The sequence below is a fragment of the Chanodichthys erythropterus genome, chromosome 3 (genome assembly GCF_024489055.1).
Source record: "Chanodichthys erythropterus isolate Z2021 chromosome 3, ASM2448905v1, whole genome shotgun sequence".
NCBI lineage: Eukaryota > Metazoa > Chordata > Actinopteri > Cypriniformes > Xenocyprididae > Chanodichthys > Chanodichthys erythropterus.
In genome coordinates, this window is record NC_090223.1 from 21836427 (window position 1) to 21851133 (window position 14707).

The 14707-nt window shown below is 36.5% G+C and overlaps 1 protein-coding gene across 1 annotated transcript; it reads left to right on the forward strand.

Moving 5' to 3' along the window:
- Positions 1-10053: 10053 nt before the first annotated feature.
- On the forward strand, positions 10054-13971 carry LOC137004127 (erythroblast NAD(P)(+)--arginine ADP-ribosyltransferase-like). The gene is made up of 2 exons (XM_067364322.1): positions 10054-10104; positions 13213-13971. The coding sequence occupies exons 1-2, from the start codon at positions 10054-10056 to the stop codon at positions 13969-13971; spliced, it is 810 nt and encodes a 269-aa protein (XP_067220423.1).
- Positions 13972-14707: the final 736 nt, after the last annotated feature.

Below are 14707 nucleotides of genomic sequence, written 5' to 3' on the forward strand. Positions count from 1 at the left end.
TAATAAACAGTAAAATTACATTTGTAAAAAAAAAAAAAAATGTATTATGTTACAAAATTGCATTTTGTTGCCTGGGGTCTGTGGAGACCCCGAAGACCCTGAGTGTATTTCCCCAAATGACAAGGGTTAATACAAGGTTTTAATAAGTGTAGTTCTTCATACCTGTGTAGTGGGCACCAAGAGATGTTTAATTTTTTTGTCCAAGTACAACTCCTCAATTTGAATACGAATGTTGACACCAATGGGATAAATTTAAAACAAAAAAAATTGTGAAGCGCAGCTTTAGCAGTTTTATTGTGCCAAGCCATGGGTTCTAACTAACTACTTTTATTAAATCCTAAAAATACAATACAGTGCTTCACTTACCTTAGCCAAAACAGTTTTCTCCTTCAATAAAGTTGTGACATTCCTTTATTGCACCAAAGACGAACTCCAAAAACCATAATGGAAAACTGTCATAAAAAAAGGAATATCAGATAAAATGTCAGACTCAAAATATATGCATCTACAGGGTGAATGTGGCATTATTTGTACTTGCTTCAGTGAATTTTTACTGGGACTTGCGTAGCTTAGAAACTACACTGGGAGGTTTTAGGAGATTATAAAAGGCTTTTCCCCATTTTCACAGACGAGGCTTAAGCTAGTCCTAGACTAAAATGCATATTTTAGCTGTTTTAACTGAAAGCAACTTGTACTGATATATCTTAAAATGTGGATGTCATTGTTTTATCTCAAGATGCACACCAGTAATGTTTTTTTCTAGTTACGTTTATAAAAGCTACAATGCCCTAATTGAAATAATGCCTAATCCTGGTTTAGCCTAAGTCCTGTCGGTGAAGGATACTAAGACTGTGATAATCAAAGACCAAACTCTGAAACACTATTCCAATAAAAGCAGATGAGCCCAAAACATGAGCGCAATGCGTTTAGTTACACGATAAGCGTTTTCCTTCCATGTTTTAAACACATGCTATTCATACAGATTAACCCAGAATATGAACGTGTAGCCTACGTCAACTAAACGCGTTGCATTCATATGCTGTATTCATCTGCTTTTCTGCACATTTAGTTTAAGGTGTGTACTGAGTTTTGACTTTTAATATCACTGTCACGTAAAACGTTTTTCACGTTTAAACGGCATACACTACAGAGAATCATCCACTTTCCACAAGTAACAATGTTACAAATAAACCCGCATCTTTCAATCGCATGGAATCATCCATTAATGGCGAAATAAAAAAAGATTCACACAATATTCAATAGTTAATGTATTAAAAGCATCCCAGAGCCCAAACACTAATATAAATTAAACACTTTGCCTTTAGAATAACTTTATATTTTCTTACCTCGCTGGTAGTAGGTCTGACGGCATTCGTCTTGCTCCTTCGCGCCGTCTTCTTTCAATACGTTGGAAATCGTCACATCCGGGTTTTTTTTAATCGCGAACTGAAACACTTTACATTAGTTTAACGACTGATAGTTTAGTATAGTGGAAATTGGCACAGTTTCAGTTAATGAAACGCAATACAATAGTGTTTTGGTGGGAAAAGAAATGTATGTGTGTTATTTTAACAAAACATATTGGGGTAAAATCAACAGTGCTGCAAAACCATTTTTTTGAGTGTGCTAACGAAACATTTAGAAAGACAATTTACAAATATCACTAAAAATATCATGTTATCATGGATCATGTCAGTTATTATTGCTCCATCTGCCATTTTTCACTATTGTTCTTGCTTGCTTACCTGCATAAAGTCTGTTGATTCGGCTGCTGCTCCAGACGTTAATATTGGCTTGTCTAATGCCTTGAACATGGGCTGGCATATGCAAAAGTTGGGGGCATACATATTAATGATCCCGACTGTTGCATCACAGTTGATGTTATGTTGAGATTCGCCTGTTCTTCGGAGGTCTTTTGCACAAATCAAATTTACATAAGAAGGAGGAAACAATGGAGTTTGAGACTCACTGTATGTCTTTTCCAAGTACAGAACTCTAATTATTTAACTATGCAGAGGTAAATTAAATTTTCAATTCTAGGACACCTTTAACTAAACCAGAAACCACAAAACTGCCCCACATCTGAGCCTTATCTACACTATATTTAAAAAAAAAAAAAAAAAAAAAGTTCAGTGACTGTCAACTAGCTGCCGAACAAAAAAACATAAAATTAAAGGTGCCCTAGATTCAAAAATTGAATTTATCTTGGCATAGCTGAATAACAAGAGTTCAGTACATGGAAAAGACATACAGTGAGTCTCAAACTCCATTGTTTCCTCCTTCTTATATAAATCTCATTTGTTTAAAAGACCTCCGAAAAACAGGTGAATCTCAACATAACACCGACTGTTACATAACAGTCAGGATCATTAATATGTACGCCCCCAATATTTGCATATGCCAGCCCATGTTCCCAACATTATGAAAGGCATTAGACAAGGGCAGAACGTCTGGATCTGTGCACAGGTGAATCATCAGACTAGGTAAGCAAGCAAGGACAATAGTGAAAAATGGCAGATGGAGCAATAATAACTGACATGATCCATGATATCATGATATTTTTAGTGATATTTGTAAATTGTCTTTCTAAATGTTTCGTTAGCATGTTGCTAATGTACTGTTAAATGTGGTTAAAGTTACCATCGTTTCTTACTGTATTCACGGAGACAAGAGCCGTCGCTATTTTCATTTTTAAACACTTGCAGTCTGTATAATTCATAAACACAACTTCATTCTTTATAAATCTCTCCAACAGTGTAGCATTAGCCGTTAGCCACGGATCACAGCCTCAAACTCATTCAGAATCAATGTAAACATCAAAATAAACACTGTACTTACGCGATTAGACATGCTGCATGACGAACACTTTGTAAAGATCCATTTTGAGGGTTATATTAGCTGTTTGAACTTTTTTTATGTTGTTTAAGGCAAGCGCGAGCTCTTGGGGCGTGGAGCACCAGATTTAAAGGGCCACACACCCTGAATCTGCTCATTTCTAATTATGCCCCAAAATAGGCAGTTAAAAAAATGAATTAAAAAAAATCTATGGGGTATTTTGAGCTGAAACTTCACAGACACATTCAGGGGACACCTTAGACTTATATTACATCTTTTTAAAAAAAGTTCTATGGCACCTTTAAAGTAAAATATCCTAATTTAAATAAAGTGCAACAATTTTTACAGACATTTTCTACAATTTTTTAAAAGAAAAACACTGTTATTTTACAGGCATTTCCTGAATTATCACTAACAATCACATTCACTGTAAAGTACGAATCTCTTGCAGTTAATTACATGCATTAATTAATGTAACTATCAGCCACTACACAGTTACTGACTTTTAAATAAGGCAACATGCAGCACAACACCAATGTTTTCTGGCCCATCCTGGACTGAAACACAGGCTCTACTCTTCAGTACAAAACTGTTTAAACCCTTAAATCCCAACAAAACAAAGTCCCTGTAAAGTCAATTCTGAGAATTCTTTCTAAACACTTCATAAATGTTACAAATATTGCTGAAACACATTACAAAGACTGTGAATTGTGTAATGCTTAACTGTGAAGTTTTTCACCAAGTCTCTGCTCAGGATTTTTTGGGCGGAGCTATAACGGGGGTCTGATGACGCACTTGGACCCCCGAGCATAGCCCCTCCCCTAACACTATATAACTGTCGATGACGCACCGAGCGTGGCGCCGCCTCTAACTCTACAGCGGTTCACTCGCTCAATCTCGAGTGTCATTACAGTTATACAGCCCTTTGCACATTTAGCTAGTAAAGCCTTCGTCACGCAAATGCATATTACATGGTTGTTATAATATACAATATGCTCGGTCTCCTTATTTCAATTTCCTAAAACGATAATATGAAGGATTCTAAAGTGATTGTTCTACACCGGATAATTTTACAAACTTTCATCAGACAGCTGGGATTCACAGATAATCCGCTGTTTTTGGTGAATGTGGCTGAACAGACCTCGGCCCCCTCCCGCCTCGGCCTTCCTACTGTCCCACCGATAACCGATGATATATGGGGCCGGACAGAGTCTCTCCCGTCCCGGCCTTCATCCTCCCGTCTTGCGGTGCCGTCATTTGTCGACTCGACAACAGTCCGGCAGTACGTGCCCAATGAGTGTAAGTTGTCGTGTGTGCTTATGTTATAATTAGTAGGTAGTCCACAGTAACTCTACTAAAATTTGCAACCCTCTAAATGATTCTTTTTATATGCATCAGTATGTTTGACTCATTAGATAAGTCAGTTGAGACTGCAGCTCTCGCGAGTGGGCGTGGTTTCAGCGCCGACAGCGGACACGCCCCCAGCGTTTGAGAGCAGAGAGCGCTGCCTATTTTTTCGAGATTTTGATAACTTATTTCATTTACTTGCAGATTTTTTTAATCATTCAAATTTGGCTGGGTGGTAAATAACACATTTTTCTGTGGTGTGAGAACAGACTCAGAACACATACTTTAAAATTACTTTACAGGGACTTTAAACACTAACAGATCTCTCTAGATCACAGCATCTTCACTTATTACAATCCTTTATTTCTTATACAAACTTTATTTATTTCATACTCTTTCATATTTTTTGCCATATCAAATGTGTATCAGAAACACACAGTTAAAGCCACAGTTAAAGCAGGAAAAGAAAAACTAATGTTAAAAAGTCAAGGGTCAAGAGCCCAACTAAAGCAAACGATGATCACCATAATGGGACATCAAACAATATAGAAGCAAATAAAAAAAAATTGTCCTAAATTGGTTTAGATGATCTTTGGGCCGAGCCGCACAGAAATGACTGAACGGATTTTGGATATTCACTATTGTTCCTGTAAAATATCTCTCCAAAGTTGACCCTGCCTGTGTTTGTGTTCTTATGCTAGTTAGCTTAGCATACTAAATGGTCATTTTGTAAAAGTTGCTTCTGTTCCAGACATTGAATCTTTCTGAGAATGATCTAAGCTGAACTTATTAAATATAACATGCGGTGCATTTTTTATAAAAATTCTTCATTTTGAGTTCATTCTCAAATAACTACTGAACTTCAGCGTCTGGGTGAACAGTACGACATCTTCCCAGTGCCGCAACAATATGAGTGACAGGCGCCTAATCCAGAGGCTGTGGGTTCGAGTCTTGTGTGGGACAACTTTATAAAATTGTGTGAATTGTTGTCATTTCAATTCCTTTATTATCCTGGTAAGCATTGTACTAATCTTTATTCCTCTAGGATTATACATAAGTGTGTTTTTATTCATTCTGTGTTAATTCTCATCTGAACTTCTGCTCATTTTGAGTTCATTCTCACATTAACTACTGCACTTTGGCATGAGTATGAACACTCATCTGTCCAGTGCTGCAACGAGAGGAGTGACAGGCACCTCTCCCAGGGAAGGGTTTGAGTCCCGTTTGGGGCAAATTGTGTGTAATGTTGTGTCATTTAGTTTCGTTTTGTTCATTCTGTGTTCATTCTTATATGAACTTCTGTTCATTTTGAGTTCATTCTCACCTGTACTTCTGAACCAGCAGTTTTTCATGCATGTTCTATTTCTGCTAAAGCCCCTTTAGGGGCTTGGCCCCATATCGCTGCTTGCAGCTATATTTTTGAATGTACTTGTTCTAGTCTCATTACACAAATTTTAATTGTTTACTGACAGACTGCCCTTACAGAACTATATATATATATATATATATATATATATATATATATATATATATATATATATATTTTTTTTTTTTTTAAATATATATTTCCATATATTTATGATCAATATATTAAATAGTTTAAATATATTGAAAAAAATATATGAAATAATATAATGTGTTAATATATTGCAATATATTGAATAATACACAAGGAATTGCTGCTTTTCATATATTGAAAAATATGTGACAATATATTGTTATATATATTCAAATATATGAAAAAAAAATGTAAACCATTTAATATACTGATCATAAATTTATGGAAATATATTTTTGTTCCGAGAGGGTGTAGTGATAGACAGGAAGAATGTGTGCTTGTGTTTGTGAAACCACAAACACTCCAGGCCTTCAGAGGTGTTGCATTATCAGATGAGCTGAACAGTTTCATACAGGTAAACATGAGCTGGATGAATCAACATCACAGTTTAGCTATATATAGATCAGAGCAAGCTAAATATCAGAGAATTAATATTTGCTGTGTCATAACACCTTTGAGTTCCGATAAGGATGTTGTTGACATAACATTCTGCTATTTCATTTGTCTGTTTCACAGCTCAACCTCTTAGGGCAGAGTTTTTTTTTAACGTTAGATACCAATGAACCTCGAATATGTTAAATCCCCTTGTAATCAACCAAATAATCTTTCCCCCATTTTCACAGACAAGGCCTAAGCCTAATCACAGACTAAAATGCATGTTTGAGTTGTTTTAACTAGAAGCTCATCTTTTGTCTCAAGATGCACACCAGCATCTTTTTTTTTCTAAGGCACATTTATAAAAGCTACTTAAATGTCCTAATTGAACTAAGGCCTAATCCTGGCTTAATCTAAGCCCTGTCTGTGAATCTGGGCCTGAATTATAGATTTTAAGCCCTGGATGAAGACATGGAGATTTTTGCATTAAAAAAAAAAAAAACATGGAAAGCAACAGATGCTGATGAACATATTAATACAGGAGACTTTGAACCCCTTTGACTGCAGACAAAGTATTCATTGACTCCTTCCTCATCCAAAAAGCATAAAATATTTATTTTAAATTAATATTATTTATTTATATTTATTTATTGTCTTTTTTCCTTTTTTTTTTTTTTTTGAGTAAAAGCTGAATTTAAGGGGTTAGTTCACCCAAAAATGAAAATTCAGTAATTTATTACTCACCCTCATGCCGTTCTACACCCGTAAGACCTTCGTTCATCTTCGGAACACAAATTAAGATATTTTAGTTGAAATCTGATGGCTCCGTGAGGCCTTCATTAGGAAGCAATGACATTTCCTCTCTCAAGATCCATAAATGTACTAAAAACATATTTAAATCAGTTCATGTGAGCACAGTGCTTCAATATTAATATTATAAAGCGACAAGAATATTTTTGGAGCGCCAAAAAAACAAAATAATGACTTATTTAGTGATGACCGATTTCAAAACACTGCTTCAGGAAGCTTCGGAGCATAAATGAATCAGTGTATCTAATCTGCTGTTCGGAGCGCCAAAGTCACGTGATTTCAGCCGTTGGCAGTTTGACACGCGATCTGAATCATGATTCAATACACTGATTCATTTGTGTTCCGAATCTTCCTGTGTTTGCTAGAGGCCAAGTACCAAAGTTGCAGGCATCTGTTTTATCTTTTAGTTTTCTTATTCTTTTTCTGATCCTGTTGCCACTGACAGGCAGAACCATATGCAATTATATGCAAAATGTTATTAATTTGGAACAGCTGTAGTGCAGGTTCTGAAAAATCATCTGATCAAATCTGGAGTCAGGCTGTAAAACCAATTTGAATGGTCTTGAGTGGCTTCCAGACACTCCTAAACAGTCCAGGAGGGAGGTGGAGCGGAGGCGGAACAGGGGGCAGGATGGAGGGCCAGGTCCGTGGAGAGGAAGACTGCCTGGAAACTGAAGCAGGGCAGACGACCAGGGCGAAGAAGGCTGGACAGACGACAAGGGCGACAGACTTGAAGACCCCCACGTGGAGCAGATGACCACCAAAGCAGTTCAGATGGGCTTGAAGACTCCCACGGCGGAGCAGACGACCACCATTGCAGCTCAGATTGGCTTGAAGACACCCACGGTGGAGCAGATGACCACCACTGCAGCTCAGATGGGCTTGGGAGTTCAGAAAAGACCTCCAGGGCTCTGACTGGAACATCCTCTCTAGTCATGTTGTGGCAAGCATACAGGAACAACCTCTGTGGTTGGCAGACAGGAAACTCAGGGACCACCACGAGGCTGGATTCTAGGACTGGGACAAACTCTGGACTGGACTCATGGACAGAGGTGGACTAAGGAATGGACTCATAGATTGAAGCAAGCTCTGGAGTGGATTCATGGACTGGAGCAGGCTCTGGGACTAGAGTTTATGTGTGTGCAGCCCACACACACCAAATGGCAGTGGCCATAATGGCCAACGCTGGAATCTCTGAGGGCTCAGGCGTGGCAGCCATCTCGGCTGAGGGCCAGGAAGATCTGAGATGTGACGAGGCTCGGGAATGTCTGCAAATACAGGAACGGACTCCAATACAGCCATCACATAAACAGGTTCTGGTGAGGGAATTACTGGGTTTGGAAGTGCAGAGAGTATCGGGATTGTGATAATCAAGGTGAAAGGCATAGAACTTTGCAACGATACAAGCTTGTTGAAAAAAAAATTCTTTGGATTCTTAATGTTCTCTTCTTCCCCCACAGTGAATGATGAACCACACAAAATTAGTGCACAGTCCATAAAGTCTCTTAGACTACAATTAAACTTCCCTTCAGGAAACAGGCAAACAGGCAGTAGGTCAAACACCAGCAAACTGTAACAAGAAGGTAAGGCAAGAGAGTAATCCAAAACACAGGCAGCAAATTATCAAAAACAAGAAATCAGTCCAGGGTCAAAAAACACAGGCAAGGCAAGGAAACCAGGAAAGCAGGATAACATATGACTAAACAATACTCAGCAATGTGTGTGTGTGTGTTAGAATGCAGCTTACAAAATGTCACTGATGGGAAACAGGTGTGAGCAAATTAGATTTTTTAATGTCATGACCCTTTTAAATGTCTCCAAAACATGCTTAAATGGATGAAATTTTATGTAGGACAGTGGTTCCCAACCACGTTCCTGGAGGAACCTCAACACTGCATATTTTGTACTTTGTCTGACACACCCACTTCAGGTCGTGGAGTCTCTATTAATGAGCTGATGATCTGAATCAGGCATGTTTAAATTAAGGAGACATGGAAAACATGCAGTGTTGGGGGGCCTCCAGGAATGTGGTTGGGAACCACTCTCCTACAAAAAAAGCATGTTTTGGAGACATTTAAAAGGGTCATGACATTAAAAAAATCTAATTTGCCTTGATCTTTTGACATATAAGAAGGTTTAAGGAGCCCTGGGTCTGTGTTTTAATCAACTTGGTTGCCATATAGCTTGAAGTGCACTTAATCTACTAGTCAACATTTTTAAATCATTGTTTTATAATGCTGTTGTTTAAAATTATTATTTATTCCTTACAGATATATAACACATTAAGAAACACACCTTTCTGCATCTTAAAACTGATTCACATCCTTTTTCACTTTAACTCTGACAAAGCTTCAACACCGTTCTTGTTAAAACCACATTGTAAGTGTCAGTGCCAAAGTGCACAGAGAAACAAAACCACAAAGTTTGGTTATCACACTATTAAAACCTATGGAGGTGTCATCTCTTTTCTTCTAAGCATGCAATCATGATGACTTGAATTAAAATAAAACTAACTGTTTTCTGAAGTTTTGATCAGTATTAAACAGGATTCAATTATTTCTGCAGCACACATATTGAAGTTCTCCAAAGCATTATGGGAAATGTGTTTTTAAAGCTGAACGGCATAAACGGTGATAAATAAGAATGAACTGAATGATGTGTTTGTGAGTCCTGCAGAAATTTGGAGAAAGAAATATGCACATTTTGGTGCATTTTCTGCTGGTACTGACATGAGAGGAACATAGAGTTTGTCCTTTGTGAAACCACACATACACCAGACCTTCACAGGTGTTGCATTATAGAAAGTTAAACAATTTAGATGAGCTGATGCACAGCTGCTATGTTTCAGTACTCAAGCACAGATATTTTTAGCGATATAAAAAAGCCACATTCTTCATCTCTTGGTTTGAAGTGTCATTGTTGTCTGGCTGTGAGCGAATAACTTTTCTGATTTTTTCCTCTCGTCATTGAGCTCCTAGAAAAAAAGATTAATAGACCACAATATTATCACCTGGTTTTGAGGGACATATTGCCATTGGAGTAATAATTTTAGTGAAACACTGCTGTGTTTGTGGTGTTTCAGAATCTGCACATTTTTCACCTACTCTGAAGGATTTGACTGAATCAAGATGCTGCTGATCATTGAAGCTCTTCTTCTCATTTTAGCTGCTGTAGGACAGGTAAGGTTGTGTTCTATTATTAATATTATTCTAGTATGAATATTAATATTATTATAATTGTGTCTAATTTTTTTTTTTTTTTTTTCATTTATACTCAACTCTTTTTGCATCACATTACTGAACATTTGTAGTGTCAGCAATAGCTTATGAACTGAATGACTTTCTAAGCGCAATGCAGCTTGCAGCAATATTTCAATATTATCAATACGCTAAAAAGTTTTTGCTTCTTGTTGAATTTAATTTGCTTTAATGAACTTTGGAAATGAAAATTTTACATAAATATTTGTTAATATTTTTCATCTTAGTTATGTCGTAGTTTTTGTGGTTTTCATTGTGCAGAAGAGAAGCTTGTGGTTTTGTTGTGAGTGGGTTTACTAACACCATGACGCTTTATGAAATGAGCAATAGCTGCTAAAACCTGTGCAATGGTGAGTCTCTTCTTAAGTGTTCTTCCTTTAAATTCAGTCAGAAATATTGTTGCTAGCGAGCAGAAAAATGAAAAAACAGTAAATGGTTGAGAAGTTCGATTTCTTTCAACACAATATTATTTGTTTAAATGGATTTATTCTTGTCTTCTTACATGTAAATGGGTGAAAATGTTTTCCTCAATTTAATTAAATTCACTGAACAATTTAATACGCTTGTAAAATATACGCAAGATTATGACTCATCTTAAGCCGAGAGCAACTTTGCATGAATCCACAGGCCTTCACAGGTGTTGCATTATCAGATGAGCTTGATGGATCACAATTACTTTAGCTTTATATTGATCGCACAGTGGCTCAAATATGTTTCTGAATGTAAAAAATGTACTTTGTGGCAACACAAATCTGAAATTTTGAATCTGAAAAAAAATAGGTTACTTTGGGCTCATTTGCATCTCGTATCTTGATCATAAAGCAGAAGGTTTTGGAAATGTTTCTTGTGACTAATAAAATATTTCTTGAAGCCTATAACTGAAAACTGCTGATTCCCCCATATGAGATGTTTAATATTAAAATAAATCAGAGAATTAAGACAGGACCGAACTGTGAATAATCATTCAATGCATTTCAAATGATGAGCTTCTTCTATTATAATAATGACATTTGAAAGCTTGATTGATTCTGAATGATAATCAGTCTTTACAAGTTTAATGAAATATGATGCTCAAATCAACACTTTTGCCTGTGAAGCATTGTAATAATATATTTTACTAATATTAAACACTTTTATGTTATCTGAGAATGAGTTCATGAAGAGTTTGACCGGTTACAGGAAGAACTTTATATATGTTGATTAATGCATAAATCTACAAATTTACTTTTTTTTTTATTCCAGAGTTAGATTCAGGTTTGGATTAAAGATGATTTTGTTTCTTAAAAAAAAATTACAATTATGTACCATTATTACACATGATGTGATCAAGTTGGAAAAAAGGCATTTTGGGCAGACAGGAAAAAGTTTGTCCAGTGTGAAACCACACATAGGCCATCACAATCACACTATTAACCCACACACATTATTAGTGATATAAAAAAGGCACCTTGCTCCTCTCTTAGTCTTAAAGGGTTAGTTTACCCAAAAATGAAAATTATGTCATTAATGACTCACCCTCATGTCGTTCCAAACCCATAAGATCTCCGTTCATCTTCAGAACACAGTTTAAGATATTTTAGATTTAGTCCGAGAGCTTTCTGTCCCTCCATTGAAAATGTTTGTACGGTAGACTGTCCATGTCCAGAAAGGTCATAAAAACATCATCAAAGTAGTCCATGTGACATCAGTGGGTTACTTAGAAGTTTTTGAAGCATCGAAAATACATTTTGGTCCAAAAATAACAAAAACTACGACTTTATTCAGCATTGTCTTCTCTTCCGGGTCTGTTGTCAATCCGGGTTCACGACTCCGCAGTGACGCTGCTGACGTAAGACGCTGCTGACGTGTTATCTGGTGCGCTCGAGCTTCGTTTACAGTCTGAGGGAGACGCACGCTGTAAACAAAACAACCTTCGCAAACATGTCTAAGGATTTCGACACAGAGGAAGACTTGCATTTTTTTGCTCAGCCATATTTATTTGAACCCGAATACACGGACGAAGAACTAAGAGCGATGGAAGAAGCTCCTACACAGCAGCAACTGTCACAAGCTTCAGAAAGGCAAAGAGCAATGGAGACCTGGTGGTGTAAATGTCTTCATTGCCATACGATGCCTACAGAACTGGAGAGCTTGTGAGAGCTCGAGAGCTTTCGAGAGCTCGTCTTACGTCAGCAGCGTCACTGCGGAGTCGTGAACGCGGATTGACAACAGCCCCGGAAGAGAAGACAATGCTGAATAAAGTCATAGTTTTTATTATTTTTGGACCAAAATGTATTTTCGATGCTTCAAAAACTTCTAAGTAACCCACTGATGTCACATGGACTACTTTGATGATGTTTTTATGACCTTTCTGGACATGGACAGTCTACCGTACATACATTTTCAATGGAGGGACAGAAAGCTCTCGGACTAAATCTAAAATATCTTAAACTGTGTTCTGAAGATGAATGAAGGTCTTACGGGTTTGGAACGACATGAGGGTGAGTCATTAATGACATAATTTTCATTTTTGGGTGAACTAACACTTTAAGAGTCATTGTCTTCTGGCTGAGAGCGACTGACTTTTCCGATCTTCGCTTGTCGTTGCTCCTGACCTCCTGAAAAATAATGAAAAGCAAACTCAGAATCAGAAACAAAAAGAGACAACAGTATTTTCAGGTAAGTTTGGGGTTGAAGTAAAAGATCAGTATCAAACTTCCATCAGTGTTATAATAATCACAGGTTTAAGTTATTGTTTTAAAAAAAAAAAAAAAAAAAGCTCTGTCAAAAAAATTCTAGTTATATGAATTTAACCTGCATTATGTAAGAAGTTAAGGAACAGTTTAATTGTCACAATCTATATCTATATAATTCTTTTCTATTATATCTGTTCTTCTCTAGATCTGAGGGATATTTGACTGAATCAAGATGCTGCTGATCATTGAAGCTCTTCTCATTTTAGCTGCTCTAGGACAGGTAGACTTGTGTTTTAATATGAATATTACAGACATGAATACTGATGATTGATCATTATGATTTCTGTTGCTGCAGGATCACAGAGCTGCTGCTTCTGTTCAAGGACAGATATTTCCACTGGATATGGCACCAGATTCAGTTGATGATCAATATATGGGCTGTCGAAAGAAAATGGCAAAACGGGTGGAGACAGAACTTCTAAAGGATGAACTCGAAAATTTACCTGATTTTAAAGTGGCTTGGAAAAAAGGGCAAAAGTTTGTCAAGACCCAAAATGATTATTTTATCGCCATTTATGTGTACAGTGATGCTACTGTATATAAGTACTTCAATCCTGACACTCGTCGTGATAAAGAGCAGTACAAACAGAAGACATACAAATGGTATTCACTTCACTTTCTGTTAACAAATGCAATACATATCCTGAAAAAACAAACACAAAATCAATGCTATTCAACTTTTCGTGGTACAAATGTTAGATTTAATGAGGATGTTCTGAACAAAGAGGTTCGTTTTGGCTCATTTACATCCTCCTCTCTTGATCGTAAAGTAGCACGACGTTTTGGAAAAGTATCTTGTTTTGAAATCCACACATGTGAAGGTGCTAATGTGACAAAATATTCTAAGCTTCGTCATGAGAAAGAGGTGCTGATTCCTCCATATGAGAAGTTTAAAGTCACTGCTGTCAGGACAAAAGAAGAGCAGAAAGATCTCTGGTGTGAAACTGTGTTTGTTTTGGAAAGCACTGGAACAAGAAGTGACCTGAACTGTGCTCTGTTCAAGAAACCATCCAAGACCAAAACAAAATACTATGTACTGAACAACGTGCTTTGAATTTACATAATATAGTCACATACATCAGCTCCAACATTTGTTCCTCTTGGTTTAGTTAATTCATTATTTGTCAGAAAATGCAATTTGTTTAATTTCAACAAAATGAAATAAAGTTATTTTTAAGTGACCCAATTCAGTGGCCTCAAAGTGATGATGGAGTTTTTGTGGTTTTCATTTTGCAGAAGAGAAGCTTGTGGTTTTGTTGTGAGTGGCTTTAATAACACCATGATCCTTTATGAAATGAGCAATAGCTGCTAAAACCTGTGCAATGATGAGTCTCTTCTTAAGTGTTCATCCTTTAACATTCAGTTAGAAATGTTGTTTCTAGCTAGAAGAAAATGAAAGATTTATTTAAGTGCATAATTAAGAAATTCAATTGATTAGTTTTGTTCAACAAAAATATTATTTGTTCAAATGCACTTATTCTAGTCTTCATAGTTCTTAAATTAACTTTATTTGTGTGGGAAATCTGCTCTCACTTTAAGTTCATTGAACTAATTTTTATTATTATTATTATTATTTTTTGTGTATGCTTTTAAAAAATACGTAAGATTATATACATGACGCCTATACGTATTACTCATCTTAGGCCTTCACAGGTGTTTCATCAGATGAACCTGATGCATCACAATTAATTCAGATCTATATTGATCTCACAGTAGCTCAATTATGTTTCCGAATTGAAAAAAAAAATAAAAAAATGAATAAATACTTTGTTCACAAATCTAAACATTTG

What these genes read in the sequence shown, in the direction of transcription:
- LOC137004127 (XM_067364322.1), top strand. Translation starts at nt 10,054, where the DNA reads ATGCTGCTGATCATTGAAGCTCTTCTTCTCATTTTAGCTGCTGTAGGA. An exon ending in TTTTAGCTGCTGTAGGACAG is followed by an intron (nt 10,105 to 13,212) that starts GTAAGGTTGTGT and finishes CTGTTGCTGCAG; the next exon opens with GATCACAGAGCTGCTGCTTC.